The following is a 27,344-nucleotide window of genomic DNA, read 5'->3' on the forward strand; positions in this document are numbered from 1 at the left end:
ATCCACTTAATCTAATTTGTTGCCGTACTACTACCCTGTAAAACTACACATTTCACTGCACCTATCTGGTGTGACAATATACACTAAATATACAAAAGTAAATGAGTGGATTCGGCTATTTCAGCCACACCAGTTGCCACACCAGTTGCTGACAGCACACAGCCATGCAATCTCCACAGACAAACTTTGGCAGTAGAATGGCCTTACTTGAAGCCCTCAGAGACTTTCAACGTGGCAACGTCATAGAATGCAACCTTCAACAAATAAGTGTTGTTATTAGGAAGTGGAAATGTCTAGGAGCAGCAATGGCTCAGCCCTGAAGTGGTAGGCCACACACGCTCACAGAACAGGACTGCAGAGTGCTGAAGCACTTAGCGTGTAAAAATTGTCTGTCCTCGGTTACAACACTCACTACCAAGTTGCAACAGTGAGCCAGGCCTAATCACCCAACATCAGTGCCCGACCTCACTAATGCTTTTATGGCTGAATGGAAGCAACTCCATGCAGAAATGTTTGAACATCTAGTAGAAAGCTTTCCCAGAAGAGTGGAGGCTGTTATAGGGGACCAACTCAATGTTAATGCCCAGGATTTTGGAATGAGATGTGTCCACATACCTTTGGTCATGTAGTGTATATATTTGTTCAAAGTCAACCATCGCAATTTTCGTGGCCTGACATTCAAAGTTACTGTGATAACGTCATGGACCTTCAAGTACCAAATAAGTCTCTGAAAAAAGAACCGCAGATCAAACGTCACACATAAAAGATACCTTCTTGGGGCATCACTCTCGAGAGCTTCTCATTGTGAAAAAAAAGAGACACACGTTGAACACCAATGCCAGTGAAGGGAAATAGCAGAGTTCTCATCGGTGAGTTATTAAAATAATCAATAATCAACGTTTTTAATTCCAAAAATAATCAATTGAATATTATTGTCTCTATTCGCGTTATTTACATTTTTTTGTCTTATGTGCAACGACTGTTTTATTCGATAACCCTAAAATAACAATCCCAGCCTATATATTCTCAAACTACGTTTTATATTCTATGTTGCACAACACTATATGCTGAATTTGATACTTTCCCATAGTCCCAATTTCCCCAATAGACCTATCACCCACCTGCTGCGCATAATTTTGTATTTTTTTAATGCATCAAAAGCTGTATTTTTTGTCTTTATCTGAAAGAAAAACATTACAACAAGTTGATGATTCTTCGTGTTGATTAGCTGTTAGAAACTCTTGCGTTTCGCTGATCTTGTTCTCTCTCCAGCTGCGCTCCTGTTGCTGTTCGCCCGTTGTGATGGAAACGCGTCGCAGCCTCAGGGAGACTCACCTCGAGCGCACTGTATCACCAGCCTGGAGGTAGGTGGCTAAACTGTGCATCCGTGGGATTATAATTGACCAAACTGACCGGTCACCCACTCTAAACCTATGGCACATCAAGTTTTGGCCTCATCCAGGTTTTCAAACAGTTGTTCAAGGAAATTAGCCAGGGACGAGAAAGGAGAGTGGGCGAGCTGCAACCGGTGACTGTTGCGGGAATATACACTGAGTGCACAAAACATTAGGAACACCTGCTCTTTCCATTACAAACTGACCAGGTGAATCCAGGTGAAAGCTATGACCCCTTATTGATGTCACTTGTTAAATCCACTTCAATCGGTGTAGATGAAGGAGAGGAGGTGGGTTAAATAAGGATTTTTAATCCTTGAGAAAATTATTAAGGTATAGGTTGTGTATGAGTGCCGTCCAGAGGGTGAATGGGCAAGGCAAAATATTTAAGTGCTTTTGAACGGGGTATGGTAGTAGGTGCCAGGCTCACGGGTTTGAGTGTCAAGTACTGCAAAGCTGTTGAGTTTTTCATGCTCAACAGTTTCCTGTGTGTATCAAGAATGGTCCACCACCCGAAGGACATCCAGCCAACTTGACAAAACTGTGAGACGCATTGGAGTCAACATGGGCCAGCATCCCTGTGGAACACTTTCGACACCTCGTAGAGTCCGTGGCCTGACGAAATGAGGCTGTTCTGAGGATACAACGGGGTGCAACTCAATATTCGGATGATGTTCCTAATGTTTTGTACACTCAGTGTATGTCACGGACAGTAAAGAAATACCTGTGTCCTTCGTTCAGTTCCTGTGTAATAAACATTTAATAATGGAAGCCCATTACAGCCATTCATTATTATTAGTAACCATGAATTCCAGTAATTACATCAAATACACATTTTAAAATATAAATACAAAATGCAAACAGAAAGAAAAACGTGGGCATAAAAAACAAGCCCATTCATCGTTAATAAGGTCCTCAATCAGCCTTCTGAATTTCCCCAGAGGCAACAAAACATCACATTAAAGATTGTTCCACAAATTTGGTGCAGAATAACGGATTTACCTAACTCAGTAGTCTCTATATGCATTCAATACTAAATTCAGGTCAATATATTTTTTTTGTGGTTCAATGAAGGCAGATAGCATACGCAACAGTATCATCAGCATACAAGTAGTGCAGGTGACAATTATTTTCAAACCAGTCAACATTGTTAATGTAAACAGTAAGAAGTACAGGACCTAGAATCAACCCCTGCAGAACACCTTTCGTAATATCCAGGAAACCCGATTTAATACCATCAGTAGGAACACGTTGAGTTCTATCTGTCAAGTCATTTTTAAACCAGTTATATGCAGTCTGGTCTAGGCTAATTGAGGAAAGCCTTTGATAGGTCAATGAAGGGGGCAGCACAATGTTGCCTTTTATCCATACAGTTAACCACATCATTTATAACTAGGGATGCAGCAGAGATAGTGCTATGACCTATTCTAAAACCTTACTGATGTACATTTAGAATACATTTCAAAGATAAGAAAGATCTTAGCAGAGAATTTGTCAACGATTATAATATTTTAGTTAGGCAAGAAAGTTTAGAAATAGGGCAGTCATTATTTAGGTCACAAGGGTCACCACCTTTGTGAAGGGGCTGGGCATGGGCTGCCTTCCAAACCTTGGGGATAGTACCAGATTTAATCATTAGGTAAAAATATGAGTTCATGATTCAGCAATCAGGGGGGCAGAGAGCTGCAGCAAAACTGGATCAAGCATATCAGCCCCAGTGGATTTTTTTTTTTACATCAATCTTAAGCAAGGCATCAAGCACATCACAGATAGTAAATTGTTAATATGAAAACAAAGATTCACTAGAAGTTGAGGGGTTAACCGTCGGGTCAGCTAGAGGCTGGCGGAGGGAAGAGCAGTCGATTGACTGACCAGGGTCAATTAAACCACCATCTCTCTCAAATAAAAAGCTTGCAGAGGTAAAATTATAATTAAAAGCATCACTTATCCCATTCTTCTCAGTTATGATGCCAGAGTCAAACAGAACTTGCTTATGCAGGGAAGAAGAGCAATTTCTACGCTTCAGTGCATTTTCAGTTTTCCAAAATGTATAAGGATCACCAGCAGAGTCAGAGATAGAGTTTTAAAATGAGCTTGATCTAGCTTTCTTAATTTTATTTTTTTATTTTATTTATTTCACCTTTATTTAACCAGGTAGGCTAGTTGAAAACAAGTTCTCATTTACAACTGCGACCTGGCCAAGATAAAGCAAACAGTGTGACACAGACAACAACACAGAGTTACACATGGAGTAAACAATAAACAAGCCAATAACACAATAAACAAGTCAATGACACAGTAGGGAAAAAAATAAAGTCTATATACAGTGTGTGCAAAAGGCATGAGGAGGTAGGCAATAAATAGGCCAATAGGAGCGAATAATTACAATTTAGCAGATTAACACTGCAGTGATAAATGAGCAGATGATGATGTGCAAGTAGAGATACTGGTGTGCAAAAGAGCAGAAAAGTAAATAATAAAAATAATAAAAACAGTATGGGGATGAGGTAGGTAGATTGGGTTGGCTATTTACAGATGGACTATGTACAGCTGCAGCGATCAGTTAGCTGCTCAGATAGCTGATGTTTAAAGTTGGTGAGGGAAATAAATGGAGATAGTACATCTGTATCTCAGTTATCTCAATTGTCTGAAAGATTGCCAGTCCGCTACAGAGTCAGTTTTTCTTGCTTTGGCCCAGGCCTGATTTCTCATCTGAATGAGCTCAGATAGCTCCAAAGAAAACCAAGGGTTAGATCTATCTTTGACTCTAAATAGTTTAAAAGAGGCATCTTTATCTGCCAGAGGAATAAATAGGGCTTTCACATTTAGCTGTGTGGGTTTTGAGATCAATTGAGTCAGATTAAAATCTATGCATATACTCTTAAAATGATCTGAGGCAGAGGGAAGCCAATCCAGATTCAAAACCCTTAAAATGACCAACTGCGAGGACAAAAAAGGTGTTAAACACTCAGATATAGCGCTAATAGCATCCACCATGGCAACAGGGGGAGGTAAATCCCAGCAACAAATAAATGTGTATTCTGGTTTATGGACACATCTAGGGGAAATTGAAGAGGTAGGTGTGGAAGGCAGTATGGCATAGTTCAGTGTATCTGCATGCAGTTCCTGGTAGAGAAGTGGTGGAGCGTGGTGTGGCGGGCAGTGTTGCTGGCTGTTCTCCAGTCTCTGTGAGGCACCACCAGACGTAGTTCTAAAGGAGCGTCTGATTTGTCTCAGGGAGTTGATGACTGGTCTGTTGTTCCTGTCAGGTGAGGTGGACTGGCCACCCGGAGCAACATCCTTTAACGAAGGTGGGGACTGTCTCTTTGTACAGGTCTACATTGTCGTAAAGACAGTCCAGGCTGAGGGTGGGATGGTGGGCCAGGTGTATGATGGGCCATAGCACACAGTCCTGAGAGAGGCTGGCATTTACCCTCTGGATGGTGGCAGGATGAAAATCTCTCCTCTGGAGCAGGTTAGATATTACAATCTTTGCAACAGGGAAGATGGTGGAGGCCCTCTCCATCACTCCCCTTAGTGATGTGGCCACCCTCTCTTGTTAGGCTCGCAGGTCATTGATCCCAAGGGGAATGATGATATGGCTAGGGGAGCCAAGCTGGGCCACAGTCAAGAGCTCCATAGCTCCCTCTGTTGTGGGGCAGTATAACTTTTCCACTTTTTTATTTGGTATAAGTTTTTTCTCTGATATAAACATTACATTGGTGTCTATCACTAGTATAATGTCTGGTTTCTCGTCAGGTCTATGGAGGATGGCAGGAGGGATGTGAGTAATTACAGGCTGTGAGATGGGGATGGAGGGGGTCAGCTGGGTTGGTGCATTGGTTGGTTTGGTTGGTTGGTGGATGGGTGGGTGGGTTCTGATTCAGCTGTTGGTTTGGTCCTGTGTTTTTTATGGGACTGTTTGTAGAGTGGATGGTAGTAGCTGAGAAATTCCTGCCTTAGCTCATGTAGCTCCTTCTTATTTGGTCCAAGTAATGGACACATTGATCCAGACTGGCCTCTGAACCTTGAACCTTCACAGTGCCAGTATTATAAATATTAATGTTACATTTGGGGGTGGAATCAATGTACAGTTGCCTAATTTTTCTGTTTTATGACATTTGAAGTTAATTGTTGGAGCAGTGTGCCAATGATAAAATGTGTAGAACAGGTCTCCTTTCTTTCCTTGTTCATTTTTAGGATGAAGTCTTCCCTCAGAGTCTCTGGGGATGGACTTTTTCACATTTTCAGGATACGTGATGGCAAGGTCTCTGAAACAATGCCTAGAGAATGTGTCCATCTCCATCTCCATGGAGAACTCTTTAAACAACTCTTTGCTCCAGGATGATGTGCATGTGCCTCTTGATGTACCTATAGATAAATGCTCTTTTTAACAAAACACTTTTATGAAAAATAAAGATATTAAATGTGGCCTATTTTAGGCTATAAAGACATAGCTTAGGCTGTAAATACATGACATTAGCGTTTCGTTTCCCCTGGCCCAGATGGGTTTAGAGGGCATAGGCTTCTCTAGGCTTCCTGCAGCTGTGGTTGTTATCAGTAGGCTACAGTTGACCAGATTGAAGCACAGATTAATTGTGCACGAGTTGACAAATCATGAGGCAAAATCAGTCTAAACAGCAGTACTTTGTCCCTCCTTTCAATGCTTTTGCATCAATATTTTGTATTAAACCAAATCAAAAGCGCTGGGGCAAATGCCAGATCGATCACCACACGTTTTCCGGCGGCCCAGCTGTGCTGATCTCTGCAACGTGGACAGATGGAATTTGCCACACAATGCCATAAATGAAGAAACAACATATATGTATGATCTATATATTTTTTGGTCGTTGATAGTATCTCAAAATGTTGAGATAATATCAACATTTTTTGAAAGAAATGAGGGTGGCGGGAATGTGCTTCCGGAATTCCCACACTGTAAACTTTCCCCTTGAAATGTACAGCATTGTACTGGCAGTAAAGTTGCCAGCTTAATACTGGAATTTTACAATACAGCAGGGATGCTGTAATATGATTTTACAGTATTATTACTGTATACAGATTTATTACTGTATTATTACTGCAATCATTACTGTAACACAGCTGTATTATAATTACAGTATTTTGAGTCACTGTACATTTACAGTGCCCTTTTGAGATCAACCTCACAAACAGTAAACCTTTATTTATGTTCTGTATTTTTCTGATGGCAGGTCTATAGGCTGTGTAGCATAATGCCATTTCACATTGCATTGCAGAAGGATGCAGAATTGCTCTGATCATTTTGTTGTTGTATTGTGTTCTTGAAGAATCTTGTGAATTTTTTAGAGGATAATAAAAACGAAATTCTGCTGCCTTAATAACATAACTCTGAAAAGAAGACTCTGACCTCAAAAAGGTCAAAATAATAAAAATGTATAAGAGAGGAAGGTAGAAACTCATAGGTAGTACTGGTGATATAGCACCACACCTACTAGCCTTCAGTTCCTTCAGAAAGTATTCATACCCCTTGACTTATTCCACATTTTGGAATATTCAATGTCATCTTGGTAAGAAACTCCAGTGTATATTTGGCCTTGTGTTTTAGGTTATTGTCTTGCTGATAGGTGAAGGACATTTACAATGACGGCCTACCCTGGCCCAAACCCTGACGACGCTGGGCCAATTGTGCGCTGCCCTATGGGACTCCCAATCACAGCCTGATGTGATACATTCTGGAATTGAACCAGGGACTGTAGTGACGCATATTGCACTGAGATGCAGTGCCTTAGACCACTGCGTGACTCGGGAGGACTAAAGGAGTGACTACAATGTTGTTGATCCATCCTCAGTTTTCTTCTGTCACAGACATTAAACTCTGTAACAGTTTTAAAGTCACCATTCATGGTGAAATTAAGCAATGTTTTACTCCTGACTTATTTAGGCTTGCCGTAATAAAGGGGTTGAATACTTATTGACTCATGGGATTTCATTTTTCATTTTTAATCAATTTGTTTAAAAAAATGATAACCTAATTCCACTTTGACATTATGGGGTATTGTGTGTAGGCCAGTGAGCCAAAATCTCAGTTGAATCCATGTCAAATTCAGACTGTAACACAACAAAATGTGGAAAAAGTCAAGGGGTGTGAATACTTTCTGAAGGCTCTGTTCCTGTAATACACAGTGTAACACGTTTTCAGAACACATGCTTATAGATGCAATCCTTTAAATGTGACCAAGTCAAAGAGAAAAAGCAGAACTGCTATTTAAATAGAAATTCAACTGAATGTACAATTGACATTCTGGTAGGGCTTCTGGTGCAAAGTTTGGTGATTATCTGACCTTTGTGACGGAATTACTTAATGAATATTCTGAATAGTGATTTCTATTTACCTTCAAAAGCCACATCATTTTAGAGCTGGTCTTCCTCTCTGACTCTCTCTCTCCCTGACATGGTGACATGTTGTTCTGTGTTCCAGGGACGGTTGTGTACTCTGTCTGAAACCCATCTGAATGGTTCTGGTCCTACCAGACTAGAGGTCCCTGCTGGACAGAGGCTCCTGATCACCATGCAGAGCCTCCCAGGAGACCCTGTCTGCAGCTGGAGCCATGGAGCTGACCCAAAAAGGTGTGTGTGTGTGTTTGTTGTTTTACCTGGTGCCTCAAAGCCACTGTGTTATTGTATTGTTATTGCATCCATAGGGGTGTACTATTGCCTCCCTGTTGTCTTCATCTGTAGTTGTTTGCCCTGCCAACAGTAGGGGCTATTCCTTGACCATACTACAGACACATGTGAGTGATTCTGGAGAGTACACATTCAGCTGTGAGAGAGGCGGGATCAACTCCTCTCTGACCCTCTCTCTACTGGTCATACCTCTGCTAAGTGAGTGACAGCCACATGACCCAATACTCTAGCTCTTTTGGACCTCAAACCTCCTCAGACTACCCGAAACCATATTCACAGCATCCTCTCCATTGCTACAAAATTATTATCAAAAGTTATGTTCCTAACCACACAATCATTTGAAATCATATTCTGATCTACACCATATTCATGTCTTGTATCAGAGTTGAATCTATAGCACCATATTGATTCTGAACCACATTGAAATTATGTTTGATGCAAAATTCATAGCTACGGCTCAATCCACCTATCTAGGACTTCCCACAAAACCACACCTGAAATTTATCCCTGGGAAAAGAGGCTTCTTACCAGACTATCAGTGTTCTTCAGAGGGAAACCCTAAGCCCAAGATCAAATGGTTCAACAACCTTGACAAGACTGGGTACGGTCTCACCAGATTTCAATGAAAATGTATAGAATCCAAAATAATTATTTTCAGGGTATTGCTTTAAAGTTTTATAAAGCAATGGCTATACATGATTTTAATCTCAGCCATCAATAGCAGCCGTACCATCGTTTAATTTCTCCTCCGTTCCAACAGAAAGGGTAATGATGGGACAGACATTCCCTCCACGATCAAAGAGAGGGCTAACAACAAAGAGAAAAGTAAAAATTACTACAGGACAACAGTTATGTGCTGTGCTAGCAATTCTCAGGGAGAGGCGTGTTCTCAACTATATGATTACGGTAAGTTAACCGTTGAACAAAAGTCATCAAATTACAATATTACATTTACAGTACACTATAGCGTGAGCTTGGCCATATGTGTTTTTCTGTGTGTGCCTCAGATCTGGACCGTGCCAGTGATGAGGATGATGAGGCTCCAGAGATCACTGTGAGTCCTGGGCAGCCCCTGCTGCTCAGCTGTCGGCAGAAAGAGAACAGCACCGCACAGTGGCTGCCTGACAACCCGAGACAAGTAAGATTTATCAATCTGACAATCTTTTTTTCACGTTTTATCAGCCTTCTCTTCTCTCTGCTGAAACCCCTCCCACCTTCCCCATCACGACTTCCTCACTGTTTTCATGTAATGTAATGCAGCATACCATATTTTCCTCCAGGTCTCCATATATCAACTCACATATAAAGAAATATATATGACCTACCTGTTCATTGAGTCGGTGACAGTGAACCACAGTGGAATCTATACATGCCGAGGCAACAAGAACAAGGTCAAATCCACCCATGTCCAGGTCCTGGGTCAGTTTATAGGCTACAACACTGAATCCTCCTCGTTACCTTTGTTTTCAGTCAAACATTCCCTTTTAAATGTCTATCTGTACTTGGTCTTTACTAATCTCTCAGACACATTCTTGTTGTGATTCTCTCTTTATCACCACCTGCCTGCATGTTTTTGCCCAAAATGTCATCTACATGTGATTCCATGTGTTGTGTGTCCTCAGAGAAGGGCTTCATTTCCATCGACCAGTTGAATGAGAGCAGTACCATCTCAGCCCAGGAGAAGCCAGGGTTCTGTCTGCGGGCCCTGGTCTCCTCACACCCTCTCCTACGCTGCCATTGGCTGGGCCCGGACAGCAGACAGACCCAGTGCCCTGAGCCCACACGGCTCTGGAAGAGCAGGTAGAGAACGTCAGATGTAGTTAGTTATGTTTATGTACAGTAGTTTGATGAGGTTTGATGTGGATACTATATATGATTCCCTGTGGTTTCATCATCTCTCCCTTTCTCCCCAGGACTCTGGAGTTGTGTAACACAGAGCCAGGAGAGTATCAGTTACACCTGGAGGCTGGGGAGCTGAACCTCACACAGACCCTCTCTCTGTGTGTGGCAGGTGAATGACAGCCGATTCCCCAGATAGATAAGATGTGTGATTGTGTGCATGACTCCTCAGTAAGACACCTGTCCTTGTCCTCTGTCTCTCAGGTACATCCACCCCCAGTCTCTTACAGAATGGAGACAATATAACCTGTGAGACCAACACCCCCCTTCCCTTCAACCTCACCTGGAGCTCCTGCTCTTTGACCAATGACAGGTATTAGATCTAGGTCAGTTTCTAATGTTAGGATTCAGCTCTGTTTTGGTAGGCACCAATATCGATCATTTAATATGATAACGATATCAAATTATATCGATAGGAGCAGGGCATATCATGATATCAGTTTATCCTTGCTGTTAAACGAAACTGTTGTGTAAAAGAGCATACGTGACTGTTCCTGCAACCCTACTTAACTGCCTGCTGATGCAATCACATGTTTTTACCCTGACGCTCAATGCTCCCCACCTCTGCTTCGGAATAACAACGGCCTTGGGGCGGACGGGGGCGCTGTTTCCCCCTACTTGGCAATCTATCTTTAACCTGTGTCAGTTAACCTGTGTCTGTTAACCTGTGTGTATTAACCTGTGTCTGTTAACCTGTGTTTGTTAACATGTGTCTGTTAACCTGTGTCTGTTAACCTGTGTGTATTAACCTGTGTCTGTTAACATGTGTCTGTTAACCTGTGTCTGTTAACATGTGTCTGTTAACCTGTGTCTGTCAACCTGTGTATGTTAACCTGTGTGTGTTAACCTGTGTCTGTTAACCTGTGTCTGTCAACCTGTGTTTGTTAACCTGGGTATGTTAACCTGTGTCTGTTAACCTGTGTCTGTCAACCTGTGTATGTTAACCTGTGTTTGTTAACCTGTGTGTGTTAACCTGTGTTTGTTAACCTGTGTCTGTTAACCTGTGTTTGTTAACCTGTGTGTGTTAACCTGTGTGTGTTAACCTGTGTCTGTCAACCTGTGTTTGTTAACCTGTGTCTGTCAACCTGTGTCTGTTAACCTGTGTCTGTCAACCTGTGTTTGATAACCTGTGTCTGTCAACCTGTGTTTGTTAACCTGTGTGTGTTAACCTGTGTCTGTTGACCTGTGTGTGTTAACCTGTGTCTGTTAACCTGTGTGTGTTAACCTGTGTCTGTTAACCTGTGTCTGTTAACCTGTGTCTGTCAACCTGTGTTTGATAACCTGTGTCTGTCAACCTGTGTTTGTTAACCTGTGTCTGTTGACCTGTGTGTATTAACCTGTGTGTGTTAACCTGTGTGTGTTAACCTGTGTCTGTCAACCTGTGTGTGTTAACCTGTGTCTGTTAACCTGTGTGTGTTAACCTGTGTCTGTTAACCTGTGTGTATTAACCTGTGTCTGTTAACCTGTGTCTGTCAACCTGTGTTTGTTAACCTGTGTCTGTCAACCTGTGTCTGTTAACCTGTGACTGTCAACCTGTGTCTGTTAACCTGTGTCTGTCAACCTGTGTATGTTAACCTGTGTGTGTTAACCTGTGTGTGTTAACCTGTGCTCTTTGCCAGCTGTCAGTCAGAGTCTGCAGCCTGGAAGGAGATCCCTGCCCCACCCCCGAAGCTCTCTGACTCAGACCAGTTCTGTCATAAGAGGATCCTCAGTACCCGGGACAGTACGGAGGTGGGGGACTTTGTCAAGTGCTGCATCACAAACTCTGTCCACTCACAGTCTCACTGCAGTGAGACACTGTTCAACATACAATGTAAGTGGTCGTTCAGGAAAAATGTGTCCTCAGAAAATAATTGACAACTTTAAATACGTTTATAATGGTTGTCCCAGTGTGCAACAGAATTGGTCACAGTATTGGCATCGCTATAGTCAGACATTAGTTATATCTAAACGAAAGGTGGACCAAGGCACTCTTCATATAATTCATTAAAATGCATTTATTTGTATGATTTTTAAAACGTTGTTTCTATTGAACATGCCATACAAATAAAGGCATTTTAATTCATTATATGAAGAGAGCCTTGGTCCTCCTTTCTTTTTGAGGACCAATTCACCCCTTTTACCAAAGAGCACCTTCTGTCTACCAAAATGTACTGTTGTGTATCTTAGTAGCGCTTCCCTTCCTCCCCTTTCTATTAGTTAAATCTGTTCCACCAGCCTCATCTCAACTCCTCCTGAAAGTGTCCAGTCTGGTCCTGTTCCTGGCTTTGATGCTGGTCAGCCTGGCGCTGCTCTACTTCATCAGGAAGAAGGTACTCACACACTCACATTCCTAGCCACCGTGCTTCTACACCTGCATTGCTTGCTGTTTGGGGTTTTAGGCTGGGTTTCTGTACAGCACTTTGAGATATCAGCTGATGTACGAAGGGCTATATAAATAAATTTGATTTTTATTTTTTTTATTTTTTTTACACACACACACACACACACACACACACACACACACACACACACACACACACACACACACACACACACACACACACACATACACACACACACATACACACACACACACACACATACACACACACACATACACACACATACACACACACACACACACACACACACACACACACATGCACCCTCTTTGTCACACACCTTCCTGATATTTCCTGTGTAGAAACCCCAGTACCAGAGTCAGCTGCAGATGATCCAGATGGTTGGGCCTAATGACAACGACTACATCTACATCAACTTCAAAGACTTCCAGTATGACCAGAAATGGGAGTTCCCCAGAGAGAACCTGGAGCTGGGTACGACTGGGGAGATGTACCAGTGGAATGACGTAGCCTGACCCATCTACTTGGGAATCTCTAGTCTCCAGTACAGCCAGCCTCACCAATAGTATTCCCACCAACCCTGTGCTGTTGTGGTCTTTCTCCCCAGGGAAGGAGCTGGGCTCTGGGGCCTTTGGCATGGTGCTTCAGGCTACAGCCTACGGCATCAGCAAGCCGGGAGTCTCCCTGCAGGTGGCTGTCAAGATGCTGAAAGGTACAGGGTTTTACCTGTGTGATGTTTTACCCTGCTGGCTAAGTGTTGGTGTTTGCTGAAGAGACTTTTGTCATACTATTGTACCCTGCACCAGTGAAGTCTCTCAGGTCATTGTTGAGTGGTAACGTTTGCCCATGCAGAGAAGCATGAGACAGTAGAGAAGGAGGCTCTGATGTCAGAGCTGAAGATGCTGACTCACATCGGACAGCATGCCAACATCGTCAACCTGCTGGGGGCATGCACTGGCTCAGGTACGACAGCCAATCACAGGCTCTGTGATTGGCTGTGTGACTGTGTGACTCTGTGACTGTGTGTGGATCTGTGACTGTGTGTGGATCTGTGACTGTGTGTGTGGCTCTGTGACTGTGTGTGGATCTGTGACTGTGTGTGTGGCTCTGTGAATGTGTGTGACTCTGTGACTGTGGTGTGTGACTGTGTGGCTCTGTGACTGTGTGTGGATCTGTGACTGTGTGTGGATCTGTGACTGTGTGTGTATCTGTGACTGTGTGTGTGGCTCTGTGACTGTGTGTGGATCTGTGACTGTGTGTGGATCTGTGACTGTGTGTGGATCTGTGACTGTGTGTGGATCTGTGACTGTGTGTGTGGCTCTGTGCCTGTGTGTGACTCTGTGACTGTGTGTGACTGTGTGGCTCTGTGACTGTGTGTGGATCTGTGACTGTGTGTGGATCTGTGACTGTGACTGTGTGTGGATCTGTGACTGTGTGTGTGGCTATGTGACTGTGTGTGACTCTGTGACTGTGTGTGGATCTGTGACTGTGTGTGGATCTGTGACTGTGTGTGTGGCTATGTGACTGTGTGTGACTCTGTGACTGTGTGTGGATCTGTGACTGTGTGTGGATCTGTGACTGTGACTGTGTGTGGCTCTGTGACTGTGTGTGACTCTGTGACTGTGTGTGGATCTGTGACTGTGTGTGACTGTGACTGTGTGTGGATCTGTGACTGTGTGGATCTGTGACTGTGTGTGTGGCTCTGTGACTGTGTGTGACTCTGTGACTGTGTGTGGCTCTGTGACTGTGTGTGACTCTGTGACTGTGTGTGGATCTGTGACTGTGTGTGGATCTGTGACTGTGTGACTCTGGCTCTGTGACTGTGTGTGACTCTGTGACTGTGTGTGGCTCTGTGACTGTGTGTGACTCTGTGACTGTGTGTGGCTCTGTGACTGTGTGTGGCTCTGTGTGGCTCTGTGACTGTGTGTGACTCTGACACTGTGTGACTCTGACAGGGCCCACGTACCTGATATTTCAGTACTGCCGTAACGGGGACCTGCTGAACTACCTGAAGAACAACAGAGAGCTCTACCACAAGTCTCTGACCGACGCCTTCACCAGGGACCGCTTCAGCAGACTTTACCACAACCTGCCCAAGAGGAGCTCCAGGTTGGGGTTAATGTAGGGGTGTCAAGGTTTAGTTTAATTCAGAAACGGGATTGTAGGCTACTCTCATGGTGAAGTAGGGGTATGATTGTGAGGGTTAATGTGCTAATGTTGGTCTGTGTTCTTCTTAGTGAGTTCCAGAGGCCAGTGGACAGCATATACATCCCCATGTCCCCCACCACCACTAGAGGGCAAGAGAGCATCGCCCTGATCAGCCTCAACTCTTCTCCCATGAACACCTCTGATGGTCAGTGTGGGGTAGACACACACACACACACACACAAATTAAGAAATAGGCTTGCTTACTTACTTAAAATGTCTGTAGGTTCTCCCCACTGCTGTCCAGTGGATTCTGTCGATCCCTGTTGATCCCAGCTGATCCCTGTTGATCCCAGCTAATCCCTGTTGATCCCAGCTAATCCCTGTTGATCCCTGTTGATCACTGTTGATCCCAGCTGATCCCTGTTGATCACTGTTGATCCCTGTTGATCACTGTTGATCCTCAGGTCCAGGGATGTATGAGGAGTTAAATGAGCTGCAGGAGGAGGAGGAGGAAGAGGAGGAGGAGGCGCTGACCTACGACGACCTGCTCAGCTTCTCCTATCAGGTGGCCAAGGGCATGGACTTCCTGTCCTCCAAACACGTATGTGGAGCAACAATACTGGCCACTGCAAACTACACACTACACATGGCACCATATTCACTTCACCATGTCCCCCCTGAATTATACAAAGCTACGCTCACTGCAATAAATCTTAATACTCCCTGGCCTGTACCCGACATCGTCACACCCTCTCTGTGTCCTCGGTGTGTGTATCTGTCTCCAGTGTATCCATCGGGACCTTGCTGCCAGGAACGTGTTGGTGACTCAGGGTGGACTAGTAAAGATCGGGGACTTTGGACTGGCCCGGGACATCGACAATGACTCCAACTACGTAGTGAGAGGAAATGTAAGGACTATAGACAGGAGGGAGTGTTTCGGTCGTCACTAGTTAGCAGTGCTTGACTTGGGCAGGAGTTCACCGGAGCTGAATATCGTCGCCTTCAATTTTCAACTGCTTGAGCTCCTGTTCCTCTTATAGAATATTAGCTCAAAAGTATTGTAGTATCAAAAGCTCCTGCACCTAAATATTAACAGTACCGGCACCCTCAATGAGTACCAGCACCTATTTCAGTCAAGCACTGCTAGTTACCACATAAACCCTTCCTATTTCTGCTATCGATCTTCTTAAAATGTGATTTTAAACCTGAATTTAACTGCATTGCTAACCTTGTGCCTAACTCTAACCTTCAAGTAAGACTAAAAAGCTAATGAAATAATCCTGCTTTTTTTACAATAGCCAATTTTGACTTTGTGGCTGTGCTATATAGTGGAAACCGAGTGTTTGTCTGTATTCGACAAATTCTCTGTTGTGTCAGTGACATCTGTGTTCTCGGAATCCAGTGTCAGTGTGTGTGACTGATGTGAGTGTGTGTGTTGTGTTGCAGGTGCGTCTGCCAGTGAAGTGGATGGCTCCAGAGAGTATCTTCCAGGGGATGTACACCATGCAGAGCGATGTCTGGGCCTATGGTATCCTGCTGTGGGAGGTCTTCTCTCTGGGTAGCTACATAAACATACATAAACATTTTCACAAAAAAAAAAGAATATCCACTGGACACACTGGTTGAATCAATGTTGTTTCCACGTCATTTAAACTAAATGAAATGACGTGGAAACAACGTGGAATAGACGATAGATTGACATCTGTCCCAGTGGGTACAAACTATACACACACAATGTGTGAATTTGGTACTGGCACTGACCCTGTAGCTTACATTCTCCTGGTTTTTCTCTTTCTTTCTTGTTTCTCGTGGGGTTTTTATTATACTATTTTGATATGTATTTAATACTGCACTGTTGGGAAGGGCTTGCAAGTTAAACATGTCACTGTACTTGCACATGTGACAAATAAAACTTGATGTTTTCCCTGATACAGTGCCTTCAGAAAGAATTCACTCCCCGTGACTTTTTAAAACGGATTACATTGAGATTTTTCAACATTTGACAAAGAAGGGCATCTATTGGTAGATGGTTAAAAATATTTTTTTATACATTTTTTTTATTTTATTTCACCTTTATTTAACCAGGTAGGCTAGTTGAGAACAAGTTCTCATTTACAACTGCGACCTGGCCAAGATAAAGCAGACATTGAATGTCCATTTGAGCATAGTAAATGTATTAATGACACTTTAGATGGTGTATAAATACACGCAGTCATTACAAAGATACAGGCGTCCTTGTAAAGACAGTCCGGGGTTGATGATCATGTGACGTGAAGCCTAGAAAACCGGTGACGTAGACCTGTGGAAATGGTGAACAGAATGAGCAGAATGAGGTACTGATGAGCATCAGTACCGGGGAGATCCGTAGAGAAAGAAAACCGGTCAAGGATTTCACCATGAGGCCAATGGTGACTTTAAAACAGTTACAGAGTTGAATGGCTGTGATAGGAGAAAACTGAGGATGGATCTACAACGTTGTAGTTACTCCACAATACTAACCTAATGTCATGGAGCCCCCCCTCCCCCCCGGTACTGCTGCTCATTCTGTTCACCAGTTCTCAGAGGTCTACGTCACCGGTTTTCTAGGCTTCACTGAACGGAATTCATTATCATCAACCCCAGACTGTCTTGTCTGATCACACACACCTGGTTCCCATTTCCCCTGATTAGTATGTTATATATGTGCCCTCTGTTCCCTCTGTTTTTGTTGGTTATTATTTCCATGTCCGTTGGTGGTGTGAGTACATGTCCGTTGGTGGTGTGAGTACATGTCCGTTGGTGGTGTGAGTACATGTCCGTTGGTGGTGTGAGTACCTGTGTTGGTGGTGTGAGTACCTATGTGTTGGTGGTATGAGTACATGTCCGTTGGTGGTGTGAGTACCTGTGTTGGTGGTGTGAGTACCTATGTGTTGGTGTGAGTACATATGTACCTATGTGTTGGTGGTGTAAGTACCTATGTGTTGGTGGTGTGAGTACCTATGTGTTGGTGGTGTGAGTACCTATGCGTTGGTGGTGTGAGTACCTATGCGTTGGTGGTGTGAGTACCTATGTGTTGGTGGTGTGAGTACATATGCGTTGGTGGTGTGAGTACATATGCGTTGGTGGTGTAAGTACCTATGTGTGAGTACCTATGCGTTGGTGGTGTAAGTACCTATGTGTTGGTGGTGTGAGTACATATGCGTTGGTGGTGTGAGTACATATGCGTTGGTGGTGTGAGTACATATGCGTTGGTGGTGTAAGTACATATGCGTTGGTGGTGTGAGTACATATGCGTTGGTGGTGTGAGTACCTATGCGTTGGTGGTGTGAGTACCTATGCGTTGGTGGTGTGAGTACCTATGCGTTGGTGCAGCTCTTATGCTGCGTGCTTTATATATTGTGTGTTAAGGGTATCGTCCCGTGTCGTTCAGCGAGGTTTACCCTCGCTCTTCTGTTTGGGTACAGCCCAGTGTTTTTGTGTACGTGTTTGTTTTGGGTGTATTAAAAACCCCTATTGTATATTCCTGCGCCTGTCTCCTAAATCCTTTATACCAGCGTGACACCTAAATGACAGTGAAAAGAAGGAAGCCTGTACAGATTACAAATATTCTGAAACATGAATTCTGTTTGCAATAAGGCACTAAAGTAAAACTGCAAAAAATGTGGCACAAATTAACTTTATATCCTGAATACAAAGTGTTATGATCGGGGCAAATCCAACCCAACACATCACTGAGTACCCCTCTTCATACTTTCAAGCATGGTGGTGGCTGCATCATGTTAATCGCTGTAATCGCTGCCAAAGGTGCTTCTACAAAGTATTGACTCAGGGGTGTGAATACTTCTGTAAATTAGATATTTCTGTATTTAATTTTCAATATGTTTGCAAAAATGTCTAAACATGTTTTCACCTTATCGTTGGTATTGTGTGTAGATGGGTGAGAATTTTTTGTTGATTTAATAACTTTTGCATTCAGGCTGTAAAACAACATCATGTGGAATAAGTCAAGGGGTATGAATACTTTCTGAAGGCACTGTATTAAATGATTTGCGCTCTCTCTCTCTCAGGTGTGACCCCCTACCCAGGGATAAAGGTGGACAACAACTTCTATGTGATGATAGAGAGAGGTTTTAAGATGGAGCAGCCGTACTACGCCAGTGAATCTGTGTACGTATCCAGAACCGCTCTGCACCTACATCTATAACATTACATGCACATTTAATTATTATCATATATAGGAACTGTAAAAGGTTTCACACCCCCCTCCCTTCCTCCCTCCTGCAGGTATTCGATCATGTGTAAGTGCTGGGCCTTGGAGCCTCGGGACCGCCCTCACTTCTCCAAGCTGGTGGCCTTCATGGATGACCAACTGGCCGACATGGAGGAGAAGGTGAGGCTCAAACAATACAACAAACCTCAGTGCACGTCATTCCATTAAAATCGTGATTTCTCTTTTAGCTCTACCATAACATCCTGGACAAGCGCTGCAGTCATGTGTTATACCAGAATGCACCGGTGAAATCTGATCTCTCAGCCTTGGCCAAAGAAAAGGGTCATCAAGCACAGTCACAGAACCAATACTGCAAGACCCACTCCACTGGAGAGGCCCCAACAACACTGTCTGACAGGGTTGCCATGGAGACTGATGATGACAATCCTCTGAAACCATGTCAGTGAGAGCAGTGGCCTGTCTTTCTAATTCTTCTGTGCCATAAGGATTTCTCCTATTATATCCTGGTAGTGTATATTTGTATAATGCTGTGGATTTCAAAAGCACTGATGACTTGCTTTATCCAAATATGTTTAACAATGAATATGTCAATTAAAACTGTTTTTGTATCAAAGGCTAGTAGCTCCGTCACTGTAGGAATTGATAAAGTCATATTTAACATTGCAACATAGTAATGGATGTCAAAATTAACACAACCTGTTTTTGTGAACATATTATACACTGTGTGCAACTAATTCAATATTAATCATGTTATTACTGCTTTTGGAGAAGAGATATTTAAATAATTTTGACAGCTGGATTATTCTGTCTTTTCTTTCCTATGTGAAGTTATTTAAAAAAAAAAAAAGAATAACAATGATTTCGTTTTCGGTATGTTTGTCCATCTGAGTTCTGGAAATTATTCAAATATTTGAAATAAAGTATTTGACATGATCACTGTTTTTGTGGCTTTTATATTAAGTCTGAGTGACATTGGGAATGAACAGTGGTGTTTTATATTTATAGGGGGTGGGGAGCAAGGGCACAAATTGCACGATTGGTGGCGCCAGAGCTACATTAGTCGCAAGAGCTACGTTCCGGTGTTCTGAGACGCAATAGTGTCATTCACCTGGCTCGCATCAAATTAAAAGATGTGAAAGACCACTATCTCAATTCACACCTTTTGAAATATAACAAACAGGCCAAGGTTCGGGTTGCATTATAAACTAGTAAGACTTCAAATCTGGGCAATAAGAAGGCATGAGGGGTCATCGCGCCTTGTTGTCCCGGAGTTCAATAACCCTACAGTGTTGGCATGCTGGGCTTTTCTGTTGACCTGTCCGAAGGGCAGTTTTGGGGCCGCTACTAATGAGTCTGTGCAGACGAGACAGAGTTTAATATGGACATCGGATCAGTGAATTATCTTCCTTATGAGGACTTTGTGGATGTTTTCGGTAACGTGGTGGAGAAATGTCCACTCATAACGGCCGCAGTATGGTCCCGCCGTCCCTTCTCGAGCCTTGCTGACCTGGAGGCCAGTATAAACGACTTCATCGATGCCCTCCCCGAATCAGGTATAGCCAAGGATGAATGCATAACCCATAGGCAATTATTTGTTCTTTAAAATGTAATATATGTTTTATTGTTTACATTCAGCTGGTGAGGGATTGTTTTTTTATTTAATTTATTTTTTTAACCTTTAACTAGGCAAGTCAGTTAAGAACAAAATCTTATTTTCAATGACGGCCTAGGAACAGTGGGATAACTGCCTGTTCAGGGGCAGAACGAAAGATTTGTACCTGGTCAGCTCGGGGATTCGAACTTGCAAACTTTAAGTTACTAGTCCAACGAGAGATTGTTAAACTATAAGGTTTTTAAACGTGGATGTGAAATATATTTTACTACACGCTATTCTATTAACCAATGAATATTGAATTTGCGATAGTTTTTCCAGCATCGGACTACTATCTAAACTCTACTATCCATAGGTAAAGAGGGAATCCTCAGAGTTCACCCCGACCTCACGGGTAGAGACCTCCAGAGTGGGACTCTGACCCGGGAGTCGCGAGAGGAACAGGTCCAGGCCGGTTTGGACACGCTGACCACCGCGGAAGTCTCTCGCATGGCCCGGCTGAATACGGAATACAAGGACCACTTCGGTTTCCCCTTCGTGATCTGCGCGCGGATGAACAACAAGGCGACCATCCTGCGGCAGCTAGAGGAGCGTCTCCGCAACGAGCGCACCATTGAGAGGGCGTGCGCCATCGATGAAGTGAAGAAGATCTGTCACCTCCGTCTGCAGGGGCTCGTGGTCCCGGAGACGTCCAACAAGCTATAACTGACTGACGGGATGACATACAGTTTCGTGTGGTCTACCTGATAAGTTGTATGTGTTTGAATAGTGCATCATAATGGCTGCGTCATTGTTGTGCGTAAAGGAGTAACTGTGCCTAAATGTGCTTAAGTGTACCAAGTGCCAAAATTGAGCAAAAGTAATTGAATAACTGCAGGTGTTTCATTGATTTTATTCTGATTTCAAATATGAACTTTTATTTGATAAGTCTATGATGATTAATTAATAAAAATTTCAAAATATAGTACATTCTTCACAGTGCCTATCATTTAGACATCAACGATATGATAACATATGTAAAGGCTATATAACACATGTAAAGGCTATATAACTGGTGTGAGTGACTCATTTTTGTCATATAACAATTTATCAGAAAATGCATCCGTATTGTTAATATTGACAGCAGAACCATGTACTGTGCGTAAACTGCATACATTATACTGCCAAAATGTTCAGAGAAAAGTTTGAAATCTGAAGTGCATTGGTTTTAAAGCACTAAGCTTGCTTTAAAAGTAGCTCTCACCAGAGTTGTGTGGTCTGTATCACCACGGTCTCTCCAAGCTGCTGGTGCTACTGCCCAGGGATCAGAGCAATAGTATAAAGTGGGTCTAGATGTATGTCCAATGCAAAGTGTCATCATCAGTGCATGCCCCTCAGGTCCTCAACACCAACATGAGGTCAGTTCAGTCGCAGAATGATGACATCACAGACAATGCCCCTGCAGTCCTCTCCCTTCACATCTCTTCAATCTTTCACGGCCGACAACGAACATGAATGATGCCAGCGGAGTCTGAAAAGTGCCTTCCTTTTCTTCAGTGTCTGCCCAATTTTCACCCATATCAGCCCGGCTAAGCCGAGTCTCTCGAACCTGACAGGGAGTGGGAGTGGGAGTGTAGGGGTGAGGGGGGTCTGGTGGTCATGGTGAGAGGTGCCGGTGTGGGAGCCCCTGCCAACGCGACCCCCACCCCTGCTCCCCCGACCCCCATCCCAGCCCCTCCGACCCCCAGCCCAGCCTCATCCTTCAGGTCCCCTGACGTAATGGACGAGTCCTGCTCGGGGTCGACCCCCCTCACTCTCTTCTTGTCCTCCTCCTTCTTCCACTTCATCCGTCGGTTCTGGAACCAGATCTTGATGTGTCTCTCTGTGAGGCTGAGGGTGAGGGCCAGCTCTACACGCCGCGGCCTGCTGATGTACTTGTTGAACAGGAACTCCTTCTCCAGCTCCAGGAGCTGGGCTCGCGTGTAGGCAGTCCTTGTCCGCTTGTTCTCCTCTGCCTCCATGTAGTGGCCTGGGGGGGAGGATGGGGAGGGGAATATAGAGAAAGAGTGAGAGGCAATGAAAGAGCAGGACTGGAGAGATGGAAAGGGTTTTGAGTTTTTAACTTAACATTGTACCCTGTCACAGTCAAAGTCCCAAATGCACAATCTAGATGAAATTGGCATTGACCCACCAGTGGGTTTTAACCCATTGGGTCTAGCTGAAACGCACACAGCACGCTGACTGAACTCAGCTCACCCACTGACCACCCAAGAATGCAGAACATCTACTGTATAGAAACAGTTGGGTAACTGATGATAACTAAAACACATACAGTAGGCTAGATCAGATGACAGGTAACCCTCACATCTGTCAATGCAACTATAGCAACAGATCCTGTATACTGGAAATTGACTATGTGAGGTATCATGTATTCTGTGCAGAACAATTCTGCCTAGGTCACAGCACACTGAATTTCACATTACTGCATATTCTATAACAAAGACTCACAAATGGGTCAATCAATTGGAGGGAAAATAGTTAGGACTATATAAAAAAAGAACAGTAACATTTCGATTTGTCACGACTCCCACCGAAGGTGGCTCCCCTGCCAATTTCGGCGGTCGTTGTCGCCGGTCTACTAGCTGCCACCGATCCCTTTTTCCTTTTCTGTTTGTTTTGTCTTATTGGTTGCACCTGTCTCTTATTTTGTTTTTGATTCAGGACTATTTACGCATGTTAGGCTGCCTGTGACTGGAACGAATTGCAAAAATCGCTGAAGTTGGAGACTTTTATCTCCCCCACCAACTTCAAACATCTGCTATCTGAGCAGCTAACCGATCGCTGCAGCTGTACATAGTCTATCGGTAAATAGCCCACCCAATTTTACCTACCTCCTCCCCATACTGTTTATATTTATTTACTTTTCTGCTCTTTTGCACACCAGTATCTCTACCTGAACATGACCATCTGATCATTTATCACTCCAGTGTTAATCTGCTAAATTGTAATTATTCGCCTACCTCATGCCTTTTGCACACAATGTATATAGACTCTCTTTTTTTCTACTGTGTTATTGACTTGTTAATTGTTTACTCCATGTGTAACTCTGTGTTGTCTGTTCACACTGCTTTGCTTTATCTTGGCCAGGTCGCAGTTGTAAATGAGAACTTGTTCTCAACTAGCCTACCTGGTTAAATAAAGGTGAAATAAAAAATAAATAAATAGGCCCGCCTGTTTTTGTGCGGACTTGTTTTCTGTTAGTCGAGGTTGTGCGTGTATTGTTCCTGTCCGTTTGTGCCATGTGTTGGGTAGGACATTTTTGTGATTATTTTGCCTGTTTTGGGCGTTCGCATTGGAAACCGAAATAAAGTCCGGTTTCCCCAGTATCCTCTGCTCTCTGCGTTTGACTCCGCACCCACCGCTCCAGGCTCTGTGACACGATTTCTGTGGGTTTTGTTAGTTGACAAAAGTGTACAATAGTTGAACATCTTGTGGCTTATAATCTAATCTCTTTTCACATGATAGGCTATTATTCTATAGTAATTTCACTTGAAAAGCTTCGCTAACTTGAACTGTTCACTAAAACACAAAGCCTGGATGAACAAGGCAATTTACAGACAGTCCGTTAATTTAATGTAAGGACTTTTATAAAACATAAAGGTAGGCCCACGTGATAAAAGAACAGCCATAGTTTCTCATGTATCACCACTACAATTAATTTGTGTTTTGAATGATGAAATCAGTGGCACAACTGTTAAACTTTTTTATTGGTCAAGGTGGTCTTTGACTTCAAAATAAATAAGCATTTCAAATCTATTCTATCCAATAGTTGAACTGCTTAATTATTCGTTTTAGAGTAAGCTTATTCTTGCCCTGGTTGCGTTTGTCTAATGAGGAAGATATTTTTACTGAAATAAGCTTTTATCGAAATGATTTGCCAAAAAGTGTATCGTGTGTAAAGTTACACCATTTTCTAAAGCCACGGGAATAAACAATAAAAGCACATATAGCCTAATTAAGTCATATTTAACACATTTGTATCCTAATTTTCCTATTAATTACAAACAATATTTGTGTTATTGTTTTTGAGGAAGGTTGAGTTGAGAGAATAATTTTCTATAGGCCTACGAAATAATTGAGAAGAACCGTGTGCTCTGCGCTAACCTTTCCACATCTTGTTACCATCAATTTATTTAAGTAACATCAGTGCCTCACCTGGACTGAAATAGGTGCCGGTACTCATTTTGGGTTCTGGTACTGTTTATAGTAAGGTGCAGGTGCTCCACAATACTTTTGAGCTAATATTATATAAGAGGAACAAGAGATCAAGCAGTAGAAAATTGAAGGTGCCGGTCCTCAGCTCCGGTGGACGCCTGCCCAAGTCAGGCGCTGAGTAACATACACTACTTTATATTTCGTTTAATTGTGTAAGTGGCTTGAAAACGTATTGAGATATTTTAGGTTAGAGAAAAAAGGCTCAATCGAGTTCCCATTTACCCGCTGAACCAAGTTCACTTAAAATGGCCGCAACAGAAAATACTTTTAGGAGGAAGAGTTGACTCGTTATTTTGCTACGATTCCTGAAGACTCCACCTTAATGATATACACTTTAATATATTTGATATGTCTAAAAATATTGATATAATGAAGGTTATTGTAATATATACTACGCAGCATTTTTCATGAAGGCCTATATGGATAATAACTGCCATTTGGAAATCATTAACAAAGAAATTATCACAACTGAATTTTTCACATATTTGAAGTATATCTCAACTTGGTACTTGAGACAGGAGGCACACCTTCAGAGGCATACAAAACAGTTTGGCCTGTATGAGGGAACCTAGGTCCTTTACAGATTGATTGACAAGGTAAACTGACACCCACCCTCGAAATATATTCTCGACATCATGATGTAATTTAAGTTCGTATACATGAACAAAAGACTCAGTCTATTCAAACTTCATGAACATTTATCACGATGAACGTCTGATCGTTTTCTAGGCCTATGTTCACATCATTGGCATTAGCCTACACATAAAGCAGCGGCAACTCATGCTCTATACACGACAGTTGATTGTGTGAGTTAAATAGCTTTTAAATTACACTCAATGTTCACTTTTATGTCTGCTGAATTCTCTATGGTCAAATAACATTCACTCCATGGCTATTGGCAAAAGAAAACTCCTGAATGTTCAATTAACTATTACATAAATACTTTTGTTGAAATATTGTATTTTAATCAAATAGATTATCCACTTGTAGGCTATTTATACAGTATAAAAGTGTGTTCAAACGAATATATTTAGATAGGCCTACTGCAAAAGAACGGTCTGCAAAATTCCTATAAATGTGTGGGTAGATTCCTTGAGAGGCCTAGATGAATAGCTTTCTTTGCAGCCCTACAGCAACGAGAATTATACGAAAATTGCCAAGGTGACTGCAGTGAGTTACCTGCCCACTGTCCCTTCCAGGTTTGCACGTGAGACTTGGTGCTTTTCATCCAGGGGAAAGGCAGGTGGTATCTGTTCCTATCGGCACACAGAGCCAGCTCCCCCGGGTCTCCGTAACCCCCCGGTTGGATAGTCTGCTGGGGCGCCTGGGGGTGGTGGAGCTGCGGCACACCTGGGTCCTCTCGCATGGGCATACTGTACGGAGCAATATCAGGGAGACTTGCCTGGTCTAGCCCTCCGATGGAAGGCGAGGAATAGACGGACTGAGCCTGCCGGCCCATGTAGAGGCAGGGCGGAGGGCTGTGGCTGAAGTCCTCGCTGTGGGGTCTCTGGTAGGGGCAGGGGTCTTTGAACAGCTGCGCGGGGGAATAGTAGTGCTCTTCTCGATTCATGACTGCCAAGGGCCAGGGCTATCCAACGGGTGTGTGCACACATGTACATGCGCCCTATTGCCTTTGCTGCGTGGAACCTTGTGCTCTGCTCTACCTGTGCTGCTCGTGCATCTGTCGCCGCTATAGGCCCTGCGCAGGTGTGTCACCGCCACCACGTGACCCTGCTGCACCTAAGCCATTGGTTTCACTGATTACACAAAACTGAGAAGTCGTCACCTTAGTTTCTATTCGTGTCTGTATTCTCTGCCCCGCGGAGCGACAATAATTGAACAGAATTGACCGTGCACAAATCAATGCTCTCGGCAAACACTCCACTGTTTGACGGCGGATATCTGAGACCCACCTGCAGCAAGTTGGTCCTAATGCAGCGATATACAGGTGAGCAGCGGAATCTGCGGGTCCTATCGCTGCGAGCGGACAGGGGCTAATGCCATCGAACTAATCAGAGAGATTGCGGCCCGCAGAGAAAAAGCACGAAGAGAAACGCAAACAGAAAGTGCCTCCACAATGTTAGTATCATCACTGCTTTGGCTCTCTTGATGGAAAAGAAGAAGAAACGATGGGAATGCAGTGCGCTCGTGAAGCCTGAATGCAGATTTCACTGCCGTAGAACAATGTCAGCCATTGAACATTTATATGAACCTAGTTCTCTTATCAATAGGCGACTGATAGAGGGGGAAATCGATAACCAGATGTATAGGCCTAATAGCCTACTCGCATCGGCTGACCCTGGTGATAAGCAACTTGCAGCGGCGGTTGTCTTGGAAACTTGGCAATGAGATGTGAGGGGGATCAAAGACCAAGTCCTGGCCGAACCCTCTCCTGGTTGGATACCTTTTAGTGTTCTCTTAAAAGTGGCCGAACTTGCGACTTTTTAAATCCAGCCCATTATAGCCAATGGCTCATTTAACACCATTTAACGGATCTCCTCTGGTTCATAACAAACAGCAGCAGAGCTCGTGTCTCCCACCGCCACTCTTCCTCTGTGTTTGCTGGACATTAGGCAGACAGGTGCTCGCTCCATTAAACAACACTCTTCACGGTAAAGTAAAGAGGAGAGCCAGGGTGTAAACCAATTAGCATGGAGTGAGGAGCAGCACTCAATTAGCGCGCGTGGTGCGAGGAAATACACGTCTCTCCAGGCGGGCGAGCACATTTACGCAGCAACTGAGTGCCAGACAGCAGCTAAGGCCCACGACTTATTAAAATATCAAATGTATTACCATGTTATAACTGTAATGTTATA

At 43.4% G+C, this 27,344-nt stretch overlaps 3 protein-coding genes across 3 annotated transcripts in view; 2 read left to right on the forward strand and 1 right to left on the reverse strand.

Moving 5' to 3' along the window:
• Window positions 1-19,595, forward strand: part of LOC112216488 (vascular endothelial growth factor receptor 1-like) — a 99,242-nt gene extending 79,647 nt beyond the window's left edge. Inside the window, 24 exon segments of the mRNA XM_042298638.1 lie at window positions 828-869; window positions 1,273-1,364; window positions 7,855-8,003; window positions 8,134-8,258; window positions 8,535-8,661; window positions 8,821-8,966; window positions 9,068-9,198; window positions 9,341-9,479; window positions 9,683-9,860; window positions 9,974-10,071; window positions 10,164-10,272; window positions 11,579-11,772; window positions 12,159-12,271; window positions 12,646-12,778; window positions 12,912-13,016; window positions 13,157-13,267; window positions 14,260-14,413; window positions 14,542-14,657; window positions 14,917-15,053; window positions 15,238-15,360; window positions 15,899-16,010; window positions 18,499-18,598; window positions 18,716-18,821; window positions 18,890-19,595. Of these exon segments, the coding sequence (XP_042154572.1) occupies window positions 828-869; window positions 1,273-1,364; window positions 7,855-8,003; window positions 8,134-8,258; window positions 8,535-8,661; window positions 8,821-8,966; window positions 9,068-9,198; window positions 9,341-9,479; window positions 9,683-9,860; window positions 9,974-10,071; window positions 10,164-10,272; window positions 11,579-11,772; window positions 12,159-12,271; window positions 12,646-12,778; window positions 12,912-13,016; window positions 13,157-13,267; window positions 14,260-14,413; window positions 14,542-14,657; window positions 14,917-15,053; window positions 15,238-15,360; window positions 15,899-16,010; window positions 18,499-18,598; window positions 18,716-18,821; window positions 18,890-19,108 (3,059 nt within the window). The 3' untranslated portion in view covers window positions 19,109-19,595.
• A 382-nt stretch (window positions 19,596-19,977) lies between these two features.
• urad (ureidoimidazoline (2-oxo-4-hydroxy-4-carboxy-5-) decarboxylase) lies at window positions 19,978-21,238 on the forward strand. Its single transcript, XM_024374403.2, has 2 exons — window positions 19,978-20,215; window positions 20,630-21,238. Exons 1-2 carry the CDS (start codon window positions 20,041-20,043, stop codon window positions 20,977-20,979), a joined length of 525 nt encoding a protein of 174 aa, XP_024230171.1. The 5' UTR covers window positions 19,978-20,040; the 3' UTR covers window positions 20,980-21,238.
• A 604-nt stretch (window positions 21,239-21,842) lies between these two features.
• Window positions 21,843-27,037, reverse strand: pdx1 (pancreatic and duodenal homeobox 1). Its single transcript, XM_024376475.2, has 2 exons — window positions 25,708-27,037; window positions 21,843-22,282 (listed from the first exon to the last, which is right to left on the reverse strand). Exons 1-2 carry the CDS (start codon window positions 26,096-26,098, stop codon window positions 21,843-21,845), a joined length of 831 nt encoding a protein of 276 aa, XP_024232243.1. The 5' UTR covers window positions 26,099-27,037.
• Between the last annotated feature and the right edge of the window lie 307 nt (window positions 27,038-27,344).

Source organism: Oncorhynchus tshawytscha, linkage group LG16, assembly GCF_018296145.1.
Source record: "Oncorhynchus tshawytscha isolate Ot180627B linkage group LG16, Otsh_v2.0, whole genome shotgun sequence".
Taxonomy (NCBI): domain Eukaryota; kingdom Metazoa; phylum Chordata; class Actinopteri; order Salmoniformes; family Salmonidae; genus Oncorhynchus; species Oncorhynchus tshawytscha.